The following is a 17,500-nucleotide window of genomic DNA, read 5'->3' as shown; positions in this document are numbered from 1 at the left end:
TAATCAGACAGAAAACACAACTCAAGACCAAATATCAATGAATGAGTCCAACAGTTAAAGAAAGCAGTAATTATTCCATGTTAATGCCATTTTGTGTTGTTGTTTTTTTTTTTCTTTTGACATGGTACCATGAAAATACCAAGCACTCAAAATATATACACTGATGAGCGAAAACATCATGACCACCTGCCTAATATTCTGTTGGGCCTCTGCATGTGAGCAGTGTGGCAGGGCTCATTATTCTGCTGAAAAAGGATACTGCCATCAGGGAATACCATTGCCATGAAGGGGTGTACCTGGTCTGCAACTATGTTTAGGTAGGTAGCACATGTCAAATTAACATCCACATGAATGGATGGACCCAAGGCATCACACTCCCTCCACAGCCATCTCTTCCCCAGGTAAATTGCCCATACGCACCCGGCCGTCCACGTGATGTAAAAGAAAACAGGACTCATCGGACCAGGCGATTTTCTTCCACTGCTCCAATGTCCAGTTCCAATGCTCACATGCCCATTGTAGGCACTTTCGAAGATGGACAGGGGTTATCATGGGCACTCTGACTGGTCTGCAGCTATGTAGCACCATATGCAGTAGGGTGTGATGCACTGTGTGTTGTTACACATTCCTCCCGTAACCATCATTACAATTTTCTGTGACTTGTGCCACAGTAGACCTTCTGCCAGTCTGGACTAAATGGAACTCTCGCGCATCGATAAGCCTTGGGCACCCAACACCCTGTCGCCGGTTTGTGGTTTGTCCCTCCTTAGACCACTGTCAGTATGTACTCAACGCTGTTTCACACAGCTGATTCAGATGAAGGAACAAGTTCTCCAGGAGGAGAGGAAAAGCACTGAGGAGATGCTGAAGTTAGGCAGACTGGCTTGGCAGATGTTGGAAAAAGATGCATTCAACTTTATAGAAAATGACCTGAGAGAGGCCAATATTGATCATGTATTGATCCTCACAGATCACTGTTCCCTGACCTTCAAAGAGCAAATACTGATGTGTTTAGGGAAAACGTTCCACTTCACACATCCCAGCATCCAAGAGTTCCTCGCTGTACTGTATGTATAGCTGTGCATTACGAACCCAGCCAAGAAAAAGTGATGTCTTTTACGCTGGTAGAAAGAGTCAGAAAGCTTTTCAAATCTGAAGAAGTGGCACTTGAGATGCACAGAAGAGCCATCAAATGAGCTTTAAGGAGCAAAACTGGCCAACTGGACGTCTTTCTCCTCTTTCTCCTGGGAAAATCTACAGGTTCCGGCAAATGGCTCCTGTCAGGCTTTCTCCAAGATTCATCCTGCAATGTGAAAACAGAAGACGTTGTTGAAAACATCTTGAATAAAATTCAGAAGAACCCATCATTAAAGCTTTCTGCCAATATCTGTTGCTGTTTGGATGAGTTGAACGTCGCCTTGCCGGTGTTTGACAATCAAGGCCAGATAGAGTTTCAGAGAAATGTGGACACAGACGTCACTCCCTCAGAGTGGTCAAAAGCGGCAACTGCTTTGTTGACTTCTTAGGAGTAGTTGGTGATGTTTTACTAAAGAAAAATTATTTAAATTTTATATGGAAAAAATATATACTTTTTATTAATTTGACAGTGTGTCTTTTTTCTATTATAGTAAGATGTTTAAACCCGAAGGAAAGCATTTTCAATGAAACTTTAACTGATTTGTATAGCACTTTTCACAATATTGTTTCAAAGCCTTTAAAAGCACCTTTAAAGAGAATTGTGTTTTTATAATGTATGACTGACTGTGAATGCAGATTTGTTTTTATTTTTCATGATTTAAATCTATGGCTGTCAATGGAATAAAGTAATCATGATTAATCCCATGGTTTCAGAATGAAACTAATCATTTCAAATAATGTCGATTTTTTTTTCTCTCTAAATTGTTCCACATACCCCCTAGTGGCCCCCTTTTTACCAGAATATTATACATGAATGCTGCTAATGTGCTTTTACTCTAAAAAGCGCTAAAAACATTTTGAAATTAAATGATCTCTACAGTGAAATTGTGTTTTGTACAACAAATGTCTCACCTCTCTTCACAGGTTGGCGTTTTCGAGCAAACCCTTCACACCTGAAAGAACTGGACGTGTGTTACTGTGGATTTGACCCTATGGAATATCAGCAACTTTTCTCTCTGCTCAGGGATACACGCTTCAAACTGGAGTCTTTGCGGACAGTTCAGTATTGTTGGTATGAATACTGAATCCTGTCTGTAAAATGCAATATATTTAAAGCATTATGTGCGCTCACACCCCTGATACATATTTGTCATTGGTATAACCAGAATTCGCCCTACATGATAACAATTTTATATTGTTTCCACTTAAAAAAGTTTTACACTTAAAGAAAACTGTACTATTGTCATGAGATGAAGACTCCAGTCATATCAATGTTCTAGAAAAAGAGGTTTTATTCTACATAAGGTACCAAAAATTGTCAGTATAAAGTCCAAGACCACTGATGCATTGGTGAAAAAATAATTTATTCCACCTTTTAAAATACAGGCATACAACAAGAGATGTGAAGTGAGCTGAGGAATTGCTTTCAGAAGTCATTGTTGTGTCCTGATATTTACATTTATAATTTTAGCAACAGTTCATTCTCAGCTGGTTCTGTTGAAACTTTGGCTTCAGTTCTCAGATCCTGTAGCTTCAGATTTCTGGACCTCAGTATGTGCGGTCTGACAGATTCTAATGTGGAGCTGCTCTCCACTGTACTGAGCAACACCGACTGTAAACTCCAAGTTCTCAGGTGAGTCTCAGTTTAACAAATGAAAAAAGAAGGCTTGTGAGAAGTAAGAGAAGGAACTAAATGTGCTTTTGTTTCCAGTAACTGTTCATTCTGAATTGTCATTACTGCAAACTTCAGTATATTATTTACAGTATATTACGCAATATTAAAGGAATATTCCAGGTTCGGTACAAGTTAAACTCAAGCATTTGTGGTATAATGTTGATTACCACAAAACTTTATTTAGACATAAAACTCTGTTATGGTGAGGCACTTACAATGGAAGTCAGTGGTGCCAATCTGTTAACGTTAAAATTCTCACTGTTTCAAAATTACAGCCACAAGATGTTAACATGTATTGCGTGTTAACATGATGTAACATGATTTTAGTGATAAAGTTACTTACTAACCTTTTCTGTAAAGTTATATCCAATTTTACAACTTCTTGAGCATGACCTTTCCCCTCTGTAAAGCCATACACGGAGGGGTGGAGACACAGCTCCCTGACCGCTCACACTGGAGGATTGGGGTGTATCTGGACTAGGCAGCAGGAATTCTGTCCTTCTACGACACCACAGATGACACGGCCGAACTCATCCACACCTTCCAGACTGAGCTCTGCTCGTCAGCATTGCCATTGGCACTCGGCTATTACCAGACAATCCTCCACCCATCTGTTGCCATGACCATGACCCCTGGGATATGTTCAGGGGCAGGAAGGACTGCAAGGGTTGTAATGGGTAGATAAACAGTTACTGATAATGTTTATAACTTTTATTATGGTAACACGTCCTGTTTACAAAGTAAAGCCCCTCCTTCTTCTTCTTTAAGTTTCGTTTCCCTTTCTTCATGTCTGTATCTACTTTCATTTCCCAGTGAATCATCCGGACTGAACTGAACTCCACTGTACTGATTCACCAGCCAGAATCCAGCAAAATGACCGAAGCGTTGATCATTAAGACTGTTTGTGCTCATAATGGATCTATGAATCATGATGATTTGCTGTCAAAATTCAGTCCCTTTGATGAAGTTATTGATAGAATCATCAACAAGAGTGAATCTTGTGCTGTTGTGTCTGTGAATGGACAGAAGAAAGTGATCATCAAAACTAAAGTTCGGCTGTGCAGAGCCCAAAACTGCCCGGGCTGTGAAAACGTACATCTGTGCAAATTTTATCTTTACGGTTCATGTCGCTTTGCTAAAGGAAGGTGAGTCTGTTTACTGTCAATGCAAATAAAGTAGGGGAGACAGGGCGGCTAGTGTTGCAATTAGTTTTGTTTAAACATCAGCATTTGGCCTGTACACATCTGTGTATTTTATGCTGTCCAAACATTGACATAATATTCCCGTATTTATCTGCTACAGTTTAAAGTAGTGTAGAAATCTACTACCTATCATTAAACTGTGTAAATGAATGTTGAGTGCTGCTGTTATGGCCGACCCAACTTCTAGGGTAGGCTATAAACTGTTAAAAACACAGATAATTAAAATTGTGTATGATTGTTTTTGTTTGTTTGTTTGTTATTTGTTTTGTTTTTTTGTGGTAATTAAATGTAATGGTTCAAAATAATTATGGACTTTGCAAAAGTATATAAAAGGGTTTCCTGAATGTTTTATATCAACTTAAAAGAACCTGCTGATGACACCAGTTCTGTCAATTCAGTTTATGTCTGTAAATCCTTTACATTTTAACACAACGTCTACTGAAGCTAATATAGAAATATGGATCATGGTTAAAATATTATAAAGCAGATATCTAATCATAAGTCCCATTTGCAATGGCTGTACTCTTGTGGTTAATAAAAGCCCTGTGACCTACTTAGGCCACGTCCTCACTAATCTGTTTTAGTTTAAAACTTAGTTTTACAAAGTAGTTTTTATTTTAGTTGTTTTTCCCCCTACAGGCGAGGCTGTCATTTCAGTCATGATGTGATGTCAGGTCAGAATGCATTAGTTCTATCTGCTCATAATCTGAACATACTGGACACAAGAGAACTCTGTGTACTGTTACTACAGACTGACAACACTCTCCTACCACCGGTATGTTTCTTTTTTTCTTTTTTTTGTTATTAACATTTTTGTTGATTCATAAATTAACACAAAAAATACAACAACATATATATAATGAATCAAACACTTTAAACATTAAACCCCCACTATATCCCCTCCCTCTACCAAACTCTCAACCCACCCTGACCCCCCCACGAACACCCCTGTGGTCAATAGAATATAGACACACACAGAGAAAAAAAAACACAAAACTAAAACAACAACACAAAATACAATAATCAATATATATATTATACATAATATATATCTATATATATATAAATATATATTATACATAACTTTACTTAATCGATTAGCCAGAATTTTGGACAAAATTTTTACATCTAACTGGATCAGGGAAATTGGGCGGTAACTTTTACACTCGCTTGGATCTTTGTTCTTTTTAAGAATCAGACTGATCCGGGCTTGCGTCATGGTTGGAGGAAGCTTTCCGTTCTTTAATGATTCTGTATAAACTTCTAACAAAAGTGGAGCCAATTCTGTAGCATAAGATTTGAAAAACTCAGAGGAAAAGCCGTCAGGCCACGGAGCCTTAATTACCTCATCAAGCTCCTCCAAGGTTATCTCAGAATCAAGATAATTTTTTTGCACAGTCGTCAGTTTAGGGAGAAAATATTTCACCACCAGCAGATTTCACTGAGGGAATGGTAGAAAAAGACTCTCTCTACTTTATATATCTAGCCAAATGTTTTCCTGCTTTGTCCCCCGACTCAAAGTTTGACTGTCTTGCCCTGAATAACCAAAACTCCACTTTCCACGACAAAATAATATTATATCTATATTTCAAACGAGTCAATTCTCTGATGCCATCAGATGACATACGGCGCTTCAGCTCTGCTTCAGCACTTTTAATATTTCCTTCCAACTCCACAAGTTCTTGTGCTTTGGATATTTTAATGAATGAGGCATACTGTATGATCCGACCCCTAAGAACCACCTTAAGTGCCTCCCAAGCCATGCCCACAGAGGATACTGAGGACCAGTTGGTCTCCATATAAACAATGATTTCAGTCTTCAACATTTGTTGGAAATCAGGATTTTGCAAAAGGGAGACATTAAGGCGCCAACTATATGATTTCTTTCTCTTTGAATATGGCAGCATCTCTAAACTCACCAGAGCGTGATCTGAGACTTAAGATATTTCCAATTGAGCAATCAACAACAGATGAAATGAGGGATTTGGATATAAAAAAAAAAAAAAAAAAATCTATTCTAGAATAAATCTTATGGACTGATGAAAAAAATGTATAGTCTCTACCAGATGGGTTCAAAAGTCTCCAAATATCCGTAAGACCAAGATTTTTACACATCCTGTGAAGCATCAATGTTGCTCTAGGGGGTTTACACACTTTTGCTTCACTATGATCAAGGACTGAGTCCATCAAAAGATTAAAGTCTCCTCCCAATATTATATCATGAGGGGTGCCAGCGGTTTGCAACATCCCTTCAAGATCTATAAAAAAGCCCTGATCATCAGCGTTAGGTGCGTAAATATTAGCCAAAATCAACCTTTGCCCTTGAATTTCAGCTAAAACAATAATGACTCTTCCTAATTTATCTTTAATCTGTTTGAGACATTTGAATTGTAGATGTTTATTTACCAGTATAATGACTCCTTTGCTCTTCCTTGAGCCAGCACTAAAAAAAACATGTCCACCCCATATCTTCCCAATTTTTTCAGCTTCCTGCGGGGAGAGATGTGTTTCTTGAAGAAACACTATGTCATATTTCTTACGTTTAATAAAAGTAATAACCTTCCTTCTTTTTATGGGGTGCCCCAACCCATTCACATTTCATGTGGAGAGAGATAGTACACTCATATTAACATTTGACATTTTGATATAGTAGAAAGAATAAATTGTGTGTCAAAAATTATACAGACCACATTCCCCATTAGTGAAACAATCAAACCCCGAACTTCCCCCCGAACAAAACAAACAGAAAAAAGAAAAATGTGCGCATTAACCCCACGCACAAAAGTGCCAACCGGCGACAATCCCTCTAAACTCAAAAGGTCCATGAACGCCTACGAGAGCCTCCGCGACAACTTTGCCATCGGATTGCTCAATTTTGCCTCACAAATTTGTGAGGCAAAATTATATAACAGAAAATTCTTTGTAAAATAAGCCCAGTCAATAGGAAGAATGAACACAAAGGACATGTAGATTCATTCACAGAACTGTCTCAAAGGTGTGAGACAGTTTTTCACAAAACAAATTCCAGCTGATATGAAACCGTTCAGATTCCTCGGACAGACAAACGAATGTTCAGTGAGCCAACTGTTATGAGTTCAGCGGATGACGTAATCATTCCAATGTTCTGTAAAAATACTCAACAAAACAAACTACAGCCAGCAGGAGGAATAAGCACGAAGAACGAACAGATTAATCCACAGCTGTTCCAAAGGAGTGTTATTCAATACAAAAAGAAACAAAACCGGCATCCCGGTTTCCCGGGTGGTCGAGTCAATTCACTCGGAGGTCGCATAAACGTATATACCATGACTTACACAATCTGTCAACTTTATAAAAGACATCCTTTGTGTGAGCATGTAGATATTTTGCGGTCATCTGTAGTATCCACTCTCAAACTGGCTGGGAACTTCAATTCAAAAGTAATCTTTCATCAATGCAAAAGTTTCTTTAAGGAAAAGTGTTATTCACAAAACAAACTCCAGCCGCTCGGCAGAACCAACGCAGTTTACTCAGCCATTGATTCAATGAAAGACATTGTCTGATTGGGACATATAAATACTTTGCGACCGACCTTCGTTTCTATTCTCAGTTTGGCCGGGAACATCAGAGCAAAAGTGATCTTTTTCTGATGTAAGAGTTTCTTGCATTCCTTGAACCGATCGTGTTTCTCTCTTGTCGAGTTCGCAAAGTCCGGGAACAATAAAATGTTATGGTTCTTCCAAGAAAGCTTCCCTTTGCTTCTCGCCTGGTGCAACACAAGATCTTTATCGGATGATCTCAGAAATCTGGCCAGAATCGATCGGGGCCTGTCTCCCTCAGCAGATCTCTGAGCAGGGTCTCTGTGAGCTTGCTCGATTTCCAGCTTGTGACCTGTTATGTCAAGCAGACTCGGGAAAAGCTTGTCTAGAAATTTCACCATATCTCTGCCCTCCTCATGTGGCTTCTATTCTCAAGATCTTCAATCTTTTCAAGGAGATGTTCCAAATCAACTTTGGTCACGGGCGGATTAGCGGTTAATTCCCTCTGGGTGTGTAACTGGGTGTATCAAATTTCACCAAATTATAACATGAAAATAATCAAAAATTTAGCAAAGTGCGCAGAGCTCGTCGCTCACATGTCTACTTCTTGCATGGCGTCACATGACCTCCACCACCGGTATGTTTCTACTGATGGCTGGATAACTAATTTAACTTAAGTTATAATCAAGCACAAGCTTAAAAACTCATTCTAATCAGCGACAGAATAATAATTAATTCTGTTAAAAACAGAAATGGCATGGATGTCCTAAAGAGTCTTGCTTATCTTTCTGTCAGGTGTGTCATTCATATAATAATGGCACAGGACAGTACGGCCGCTGTCAGGACGGAGAGAACTGTAGGAGACTTCACATCTGTGAGAAATATCTGTGCGGGCCCTGTGAATGTCCCCGAGCTCATGATTTCTATGAGCCTCATCCACTGAAGACCCTGCAGGACAGAGGAGTGCCCACTGAACTCATGACCATCATGAAGGAGATTTACTCAAATATTCAAGCCCTGAAGAATCTGTCCAGATACACAAACACTGATGGACAGAACAACAGAAGAGGCGCAAACACACAGAACCGAAGGCCCTCGACTACCATTACTGCAGGCAGGCCCTTCCATACATCTATAGGTAACATATCTCACCATTGCATGTTCAACTGTGTTAAATATGAGAATGGAACTGAGGAAAAACCCTAACCCTAACATGCCTGTCTGTCTGTCCATTTTCTCAGAGAAAACGGAGATCTGCATGTATTTCATCAAAGGACACTGCAAGCATGGAGGTAAGAGCTCATCAAAGCCCAAACAAAACTCTGATCTCATATGATTTATATACAGTAGTTATGTTTTCTGACAATCTAGACAGGACCATAATCACCACAGATATGTAAACAAATCTGATCAGAATGGGTTTTCAATGGCACATTCTTAAACTCTTCTATTTGTTCTCTATCTTGAACATTTGGTTGCATCATTTAATCTGACTGCACTCGTTTTCTAGACTTTTGTAGAAAAGAGCATTCCAGCGTGCCGTATAAATGGGAAGTTAAAGAAGGATCTGAATGGACAGCTCTTCCTGACAATGAGGCAATCGAGAAAGATTACTGTAATCCTGCAAAAACATACAGGTGAAAAATTCACTCCAGAAGTTTGTTTGTTTGTTGTTGACACACAGACTGAATTTATTCTTCTTTTGATCTCAAGCCTTAAATGCTTGAAATGAAGTTCCCTATCTGTCACTCACTCGACGTTGTGTCGATGTAGTGACACTAGGGATCGCTTTTGGGAGCCCCAAACACCTCTGATGTTTGAGAAAATGCCAATGAAAATTGCAGAGTGGAACTTGCATGCCACTCCCCTGGACATACGGGTATAAAAGGAGCTGGCGTACAACACTCATTCAGATTTTTTCTTCGAAGATGAGTGGTGTTGATGCTATCCACTGCCAATCCATTCACCTCTCCGATTGGCCTTTCCGATTATGTGCAGTTCCTGGTTGCTTTCGTTATTTCTCCGCCTCTGGTGGTCACGATCACTGCCTCACGTGTCTAGGTTCCAGACATGCTGAGACAGCGTTCGTGGATAGTTCATGTCCGCACTGCGAGAACATGACCATGGCTACATTGCGATCGCGGCTTTCCTTCCTTAGAGGGAAAGCCACTCCAGCCGCTCCCCGCCCCGGTCCTTCTGCCCGCAGGCACAAGACCACGACGGTTAGCGCTGGGGGCAATTTGGGGACCTCAGTGGAAGTAACTCCAACCTCCCATTCCCCAGCACACTCGTGTGCCCCAGTTGAGTTCTAGGATGAGTCAGGCGGCCTGCCCCATGGCGGGTTCAATCTCTCATTCGGCGCTCAGGAGGAGGATGAGTTATTGATCACAGTGTTGGAGAGCAGGCTGCTCCAGTCTGATGCCGAGGACTTGGCTGGGCTTCCATCTTCAGGTGTGGTCGCCCAGTCTGAAGCACAGAGACACAGAGCTGATGGCCATGCTTACCCGGGCTGCTGCGAGCGTCGGGCTGGATTTGAACCCTCCACCTGGCCCTGAAACCTCGTGGCTTGACGATTGGTTCCTGGGCTCAGAACGCTGCTCACGGCTGCGCTCCGCCCCAGTCCCTTTCTTCCCGGAGGTGCATGAAGAGCTCACGAAGTCGTGGCAGGCACCTTTTTCTAGCCGGACCAGAATTTCGAGCTCTGCTGCTCTCACCACCCTCGATGGCGGGGCGACCAGGGGCTATACGGACATTCCCCAGGTAGAGCAGGCAATTGCAGTGCACCTGTGCCCACAAAGCACCGCCACCTGGCAGAACTGTCCCAGGCTCCCGTCCAAGACCTGTAAGACTACGTAGTCTCTGACCGATAAAGCTTACAGTGCCGCTGGGCAAGCCACCTCCACCCTGCATGCTATGGCCCTCCTGCAGGTCCACCAGGCCAAGGCATTGAAAGAGCTACACGAGGGTGGTCCTGACCCGGGAGTGATGCAGGAGCTGCGCTCGGCGACCAATCTTGCCCTACAGGCAATGAAGGTCACAGCGTGGGCTCTTGGGCAGGTGATGGCCACGTTGGTGGCCCAGGAGCGCCACCTTTGGCTTAACCTTGTTAAGGTGAAGGATGCTGACAAGGTTTGCTTCCTTGATGCCCCCATATCCCAGCCTATTTGGTGACACCATCAAAGATTTTGCTCATCAGTTTTCAACGGTAAAGAAGTTGACGGAGGCCATCCAGCACATCTTGCCACAACGTGGTTCAAGAGTGCGCACCCCATCTGCCCGTCTCTGCGGCGATCCTCCTGTGGATGTAACACCGGCTCTACTGCAGCCTGAACCAATGGCTCGGCCTCTGCGTAGAGCTCCCTGCAGGAAGTTGACCCCCCCCGTCAACCCATGGTCCACTGATAAGAACCCTAGGAAGGCTTCAAAGCGCCCTGAGATAGGTGACCCGGAGGTGAGGAGACCCGCGCTGCATGTTGAGGTGGTATACAGACCACTCCATCCCCCGGTGGAGGGCCGGGAGGAGAATCCTTGGTTCCCTTTTTTGTCAGTTCGCCACATGCCCGAGGGGCTGCGGTACCCACATTCTAAAAAAAAAAAAGAAAAAGAGCGCTTTCCTCACTCTCTGGGTCATACACTCAATACTTTCGGCCATCATTGTCACGAGCATTCGCAGCCAAGACGCTGCTGGCATGGGTTTCCCGCCTCCATGCGCCCAGCCGCAACACACACACACCCACGCACAGGTGGTTGTGGCCGGCTACGAGGACGCTCAACCTCCTCCCCTGTCGCTGACTGGTCCTACATTGGGTATGAGGAGGGAGGTAAGTGCTTTAACTCTCCCTGTACGGCGAGCTCGGGAAACGAGGCCCCCCGATGTAGCACTTCCCATCCCGCCCCGCCGCGAGGCCCCATCCACGGGTATGTCACCAGCGATCATTCCCTTGGTGCCCCTCGCTCGGAGTTTGGAGGCGTGGTTAGCACTCTCCAGTCTGTCGCGCTGGCTGGTCAGAACGATCCGACTCGGCTACGTGATTCAGTTCGCCATGCGCCTGCCCAGATTCAGTGCCATCCGTCGGTAGGGGGCTTGGATGCCGCTGTCCTATGTGCGGAAATCGCAGTCCTTCTGCTGAAGGATGCGATAGAGCCTGTCCCTCCAACTGAGATGAAGAAGGGCTTCTACAGCCCCTACTTCATCATGCCCAAGATAGGCGGTGGGTTGCGACTGATCTTGGACCTGCGAGCACTGAATCGGGCCCTGCACAGGCTTCCGTTCAGGATGCTGATGCAGAAGCACATTCTATCGTGCATCCAACATCAAGATTGGTTCACGGCGGTAGACCTGAAGGACACGTACTTTCATGTCTCAATCCTGCCTCATCACAGACCATTCCTTCAGTTTGCCTTCGAGGGTCAGACGTACCAGTACAAGGTCCTCCCCTTCGGTCTATCCCTGTTGCCTCGCGTCTTCACGAAGGTCGCAGAGGCAGCCCTTGCCCCGCTAAGGAAAGTGGGCATCCACATCCTCAACTATCTCGACGATTGGCTGATCCTAGCTCACTCTCAAGATTTGTTGTGTGCGCACATGAACCTGGTGCTTAGCCACATCAGCCAACTGGGGCTTCAGGTCAACTGGGAAAAGAGCAAGCTCACCCCAGTGCAGAGCATCTCTTTTCTTGGGATGGAGTTGGACTCGGTCGCTATGTCAGCTCGCCTCATGAGCGAGCGCACCCAGTTGGTGCTGAATTGCCTGAAGTCATTCAGAGGGGGAACAGCGGTCCCACTGAAACAGTTTCAGAGGCTCCTGGGGCATATGGCATCCTCGGCGGCGGTTACGCCACTCAGGTTGATGCATATGAGACTGCTTCAGAGTCGAGTCCCGAGATGGACATGGCGCCACGGTACACATCGCGTGGCTATCACGCCGATCTGCCACCGCTTGTTCAGCCCTTGGACGGACCTGCCATTTTTATGGGCAGGGGTTCCCCTAGAGCAGGTCTCCAGGTGAGTTGTCCTCACGACGGATGCCTCCAAGTCAGGCTGGGGCGCCATTTGCAATGGGCACACAGCCTCAGGTTCCTGGACAGGCCCTCGTCTGCGTTGGCACATCAACTGCCTCGAGTTGCTGTTGGTATTGTTGGCCCTGCGGAGGCTTCCGCCGTTGATCCAGGGCAAGCATGTGTTGGTCCGGAAAGACAACACCGCAACGGTAGTGTACATCAACTGCCAAGGCAGTTTGCGCCGCATGTCGCAACTCACCTGCCATCTCCTCTTTTGGGGCCAGTAGCGGCTCAAGTCACTGCGGCCACTCACATCCCTGGCGAACTCAACCGCATAGTAGACATGCTGTCGCGGCAGGTGATGCTCAGGGGAGAGTGGAGGCTCCACCCCCAGGTGGTCTGGCTGATCTGGAGTCGATACGGTGAGGCACAGATAGACCTGTTTGCTTCCTGGGAATCCTCCCATTGCCCGCTGTGGTATTCCCTGACCGAGGACCCCCTCGGCATGGACGCACTGGCGCACCGCTGGCCCCGGCGTCTGCGCAAATATGTGTTTCCCCCAGTGAGCTTGCTTGTACAGACTTTGTGCAAGGTCAGGGAGGACGAGGAACAGGTCTTGCTGGTAGCTCCCTATTGGCCCACCCAGACTTGGTTCTCAGAACTCACGCTCCTTGCGACAGCCCCTCCCTGGCAAATTCCCCTGAGGAAGGACCTCCTTTCTCAGGGATGAGGCACGATCTGGCACCCACGACCAGACCTCTGGAACCACCATGTCTGGCTCTTGGATGGGACGCAGAAGATTTGAGTGGCCTACCACCCGCAGTGGTAGACACTATCATTCAGGCCAGGGCTCCCTCTACCAGGTGACTGTATGCTTTAAAGTGGTGCCTGTTTGTGAATTGGTGTTCTTCCTGAGGTGAAGACCCCAGAGTTGTGCACTCAGGTCAGTGCTCTCCTTCCTGCAGGAGAGGTTGGAAGGGTGACTGTCCCCCTCCACCTTGAAGGTGTATGTAGCAGCCATAGCGGCACACCACGACGCAGTGGACGGTAAGTCCTTAGGGAAGCACAACCTGATCTTCAGGTTCCTCAGAGGCACCAGGAGGTTGAATCCTCCTAGGCTGCACCTCGTTCCCTTGTGGGACCTCTCTGTGGTCTTGCGGGGGCCTACAGAGAGCCCCATTTGAGCCCTTAGAGTCAGTTGAGCTGAAAGCCCTCTCCTTGAAGACGGCCCTCCTGACTGCGCTCACCTCCATCAAGAGGGTTGGGGACTGCAAGCATTCTCTGTCAGCGAAACATGCCTAGAGTTTGGGCTGGCGTACTCTCACGTGATCCTGAGACCCCGGCCGGGCTATGTGCCCAAGGTTCCCACTACCCTCTTTATAGATCAGGTGGTGAACCTGCAAGCGCTACCCCAGGAGGAAGCAGACCCAGCCTTGTCGTTGCTGTGTCTAGTACGCACTTTGTGTATCTATTTGGACTGCACGGAGAGATTTAGACGTTCCGAGCAGCTCTTTGTCTGTTTCGGGGGATAGCAGAAGCGGAACGCTGTCTCCAAACAGAGGATGGCCCACTGGATTGTGGACACGATCGCTTTGGCATATCAAGCCCAGGGCGCGCCATCCCCTCTGGGACTACAAGCGCACTCTACTAGGAGTGTAGCCTCCTCCTGGGCCTTGGCCTCTCTAACAGACATCTGTAGAGCAGCGGGCTGGGCGACACCCAATACCCTCACGAGATTTTACAGTCTCCAGGTTGAGCCAGTTTCGTCCTGTGTGTTGGTAGGTACAAACAGGTACCCTGGATGCGGGCAGCTGCCCAGGTGTACCACTGGCACACAAGCGCCTTTCCCTTTCCGCAGGGGAAGACGTGCACTCCTTTCCAGGGATCGGTGAACCCTGGATTCCTCCCTCAGCACCTGCGGCAAGCAAATTCGGCAGAGGAATTCAACGCCAGGCCCAGTACTTGTGGGATAGGTGCTCCATATGTGTTGGTTCCCTGTCGGTAACCCCATATGACGTAATCTTCCACAGTACAGTCTCCCTGATGGTGGACCTGTGTCTCCCCCTAGGGCAGAGCCTCCTCTGCCCCCGTCGCTGCGCTTTAGAAACTCCTCCCCATTGGGTAGGACCTACCGCAGGGGCTTTTTCCAATGTGATACTTCCCGTCTGTTAAGTCCATATGATGTATTCTCCTCACATTACCTCCCCTTCAGGTAGGCTGCAGGTCTCCGCGGTGTCTTTTTCCCCTAGGGAAAGGAACACCTATCCCGATGCGAATACATTTGGCCCCAGCTGAATCAAGCAAGTTCTTTCACGGGAGAAGAAAGAAGAGAAAAGGCCGAACTAGCTGGTGCGGCCTGTTCCCATTGTGAGCACGTCTCCCACCACCCCCCCCCCCCCCTTTTTTCATTCGGTCCATACGACGTACACGGGCCATTGGAAAGGTTACGATGGGGCGGATGCACTTGTTACAAATCCCACTTGCCAATTTTGTTGGCCATTTCTCAAACATCAGAGGTCTCCCAAGATTGACCCCTAGTGTCAATACATCGACACAACATCTCGTTCCCTCCACCAGGGAACGGAGGTTACGACAGTAACCAAGACATTTTGTTGGCAAATATAAATTGCACCTACTGTCTGTGTCTTTCTTTACTAAACTGGCTGTTTTTGAACACAAGAACGCCCCCTAAGGAATGCGTCCAGTAGGGGGTCAGGTGAAATCCAAGCCAGCCTAATTAGCCTAGTTGTTCATGCAACCCTCCACCTAGTCCAGTTTGAAATGATATAGTTTTGCACTGTATAATTTAACTTGATAATTACTTAATCTGTTGATAAAATGAATAAGTTTGTTTGTGGTTTGGAAACATCTTTTCAGTCGTCTTGTGTTTAAGTTCTGTGAGCTCCAGTGTTTTCACTGTTTCTGTCTATCAAAGCTCTGGAATCAACCCGGTTTATTTCGATACGATGACCCGAGGACTTCACAGTGTGCGCCGGCTGTCTACAGTCCCATCAGTGATTCAGCCCACCTTCATTCTAACCACTGAGTGGCTCTGGTACTGGGAGAACGAGTTTGGAAACTGGATCCAGTATGCAACAGCAGTAAGTGGTTTCTGTATTGGCATACCATCTACATTTTCTAACATATACCTTAATATTAGGGGCCCAGATCAGTACTCTATTTTTTTCTCTTTCTGTATCAGGAAGTGGGTCACAGGTTGTCATCCATCACGAGTGAGGAACTTGAGCAGAAATATCAGACTGACAACGGCGCTGTGGTGGAGTTCACAGCCGGATCACAGACGTATGAACTCAGCTGCTCAGGTAACTCCACTCTTGTCTTAGTTATTGATGATAAAACAGTTGTTGTTGAGGAGAAAATGTGCAAATTGTGACTGTTGAACTGTGATTTAACAAACCGGGTCAATTTGACCCTCTAAGTGCAACAGTGATACTTGACCCGTAAGTGCATTCAAGGGTTCAAGATGATTCAATCACACAAGGTGAAGGAACATCTACTAATGTTGCTCTACAGATATGATCCAGGCAAACAAACGCTACGGAACCAAAAGGCTCATCAGACGTCGTCCTAAATTCGTGTCAGCAGCTGAAGTACAAACCATCAAGACAACGTAAGAAAACACGATTGTGTTCAAAGCGTTCCGTAATTTCTCACGAGAAAAGTCTGTATATGAAACACTCTCTGTATCTGTTTTCAGTAAAAGAGCTCCGAGTAACTTCAAAGCTCTGCCGACACACTGGAATAAAGCTCTGACTCCTGACACGGGATACAAGGTGCTCTTCAGACATTCCAATATGAGTCTTTATAAAGATATCAACGATTTACATAACATGACATTTAATCTGTTTCTCTGCTGTTTCATATAGAGAGTGTCGCTGCAAACTACAGACGGTGAATACAGTGAAATCAAACGGCTCTTCAAGACCACCATGAGTGGCTTCAAAATTTTGCGGATTGAGAGAATCCAGAACAAAGCATTATGGGAAGTGTTTCAGTGGTGAGTCACAAACGGTCTCTGTATCTATCGATCTATCTGTCAGTCTACCAGATATGCATTTACACTTTGATCACTGTGAACTTCAGGCAGATGGATCGTATGAAGAAGAACAATGGAGGCAGAGATGTGGCAGAGAAAAAGCTCTTCCATGGCACAGACCCCAAGCATGTGGATGTCATCTGCCAGGATAATTTTGACTGGAGAATCTGTGGAACTCACGGCACTGCGTACGGCAAAGGTGAAGTCATGAGATTTTCTTTTTTTTTTTAGAACTTCCAAAAGAAGTAAAAAACATTTTGACATTTTCACAACCCCTTTGACTTTCTTACTTCTGTGGAACACAAAAGCAGATATTTAACAAAATGTTCCATACAATAAAAGTTAATTTGAACAGGGACTAGAAAGGACAAAAGAGCACCACAAAACAGTCCTTTGAACCAAGTGTTCCTGAATCTACAACCCCTTTCTGTAGGGAACAGACCAAAAACTGCATTATTCACAGAAGATCTTTCCCTCCACTAAAGCTCTCAAATCTCATATTTACTATTGGCAAATAGTGGTCAAATACAAAACATCAAGAACCAGTGGAGTTTGTCGTTAATGTCATCAAACTTGTTGTAACTCAACACAAGTTTGAATATGGTTTGATGATTTTTTTATATATGCATTGGATATCTATTGTGGCTTAAATGTCCAAATATGTTTAGGGTGACTGTAAAAGAACTTTAAACCTCACTTCTTCATCTTGTCGTTCAACAGGTAGTTACTTTGCCAGGGATGCCAATTATGCACACAAGTATACTGTGGATTCAGGGACTCGTTCCATGTTTGTTTGTCGTGTTCTGGTTGGCGACTACACCAAAGGTCATTCCAGGTACCTCCGGCCGCCCTCCAAAGATGGAGGAGACACCATCTTCTACGACAGCTGTGTAAATGACATCTGCAACCCATCA

At 45.1% G+C, this 17,500-nt stretch overlaps 2 protein-coding genes across 4 annotated transcripts in view; one reads left to right on the top strand and one right to left on the bottom strand.

Annotated features, from left to right (window-relative positions):
- LOC127436454 (chemokine-like protein TAFA-2) overlaps positions 1 to 3,308 on the bottom strand; it is a 38,959-nt gene extending 35,651 nt beyond the window's left edge. Inside the window, exons 1-3 of one of the 3 annotated variants that reach the window (XM_051690622.1) lie at positions 3,160 to 3,308; positions 2,050 to 2,229; positions 421 to 1,303 (exon numbers count right to left, since the gene is read on the bottom strand). In XM_051690622.1, coding sequence (XP_051546582.1) covers positions 421 to 588 — 168 coding nt within the window. In that variant the 5' untranslated portion in view covers positions 589 to 1,303; positions 2,050 to 2,229; positions 3,160 to 3,308. Of the gene's footprint in view, positions 1 to 420; positions 1,304 to 2,049; positions 2,230 to 3,159 lie in introns of those variants that run through there. The other 2 variants (XM_051690621.1, XM_051690624.1) reach the window with 2 other exon arrangements.
- Positions 3,309 to 3,346: 38 nt separating this feature from the next.
- Positions 3,347 to 17,500, top strand: part of LOC127436467 (protein mono-ADP-ribosyltransferase PARP12-like) — a 15,173-nt gene continuing 1,019 nt past the window's right edge. Inside the window, exons 1-13 of the mRNA XM_051690638.1 lie at positions 3,347 to 3,489; positions 3,626 to 3,957; positions 4,654 to 4,789; positions 8,328 to 8,670; positions 8,774 to 8,824; positions 9,043 to 9,169; positions 15,465 to 15,630; positions 15,732 to 15,852; positions 16,064 to 16,160; positions 16,248 to 16,323; positions 16,417 to 16,547; positions 16,634 to 16,785; positions 17,307 to 17,500. The exon at positions 17,307 to 17,500 is cut by the window's right edge and continues 1,019 nt beyond it. Coding sequence (XP_051546598.1) covers positions 3,686 to 3,957; positions 4,654 to 4,789; positions 8,328 to 8,670; positions 8,774 to 8,824; positions 9,043 to 9,169; positions 15,465 to 15,630; positions 15,732 to 15,852; positions 16,064 to 16,160; positions 16,248 to 16,323; positions 16,417 to 16,547; positions 16,634 to 16,785; positions 17,307 to 17,500 — 1,866 coding nt within the window. The 5' untranslated portion in view covers positions 3,347 to 3,489; positions 3,626 to 3,685. The remainder of the gene's footprint in view (positions 3,490 to 3,625; positions 3,958 to 4,653; positions 4,790 to 8,327; positions 8,671 to 8,773; positions 8,825 to 9,042; positions 9,170 to 15,464; positions 15,631 to 15,731; positions 15,853 to 16,063; positions 16,161 to 16,247; positions 16,324 to 16,416; positions 16,548 to 16,633; positions 16,786 to 17,306) is intronic.

This window comes from Myxocyprinus asiaticus, chromosome 47 (assembly GCF_019703515.2).
Source record: "Myxocyprinus asiaticus isolate MX2 ecotype Aquarium Trade chromosome 47, UBuf_Myxa_2, whole genome shotgun sequence".
Classification (NCBI taxonomy): Eukaryota; Metazoa; Chordata; class Actinopteri; order Cypriniformes; family Catostomidae; genus Myxocyprinus; species Myxocyprinus asiaticus.
This window is presented reverse-complemented; position numbering and strand designations above follow the sequence as displayed.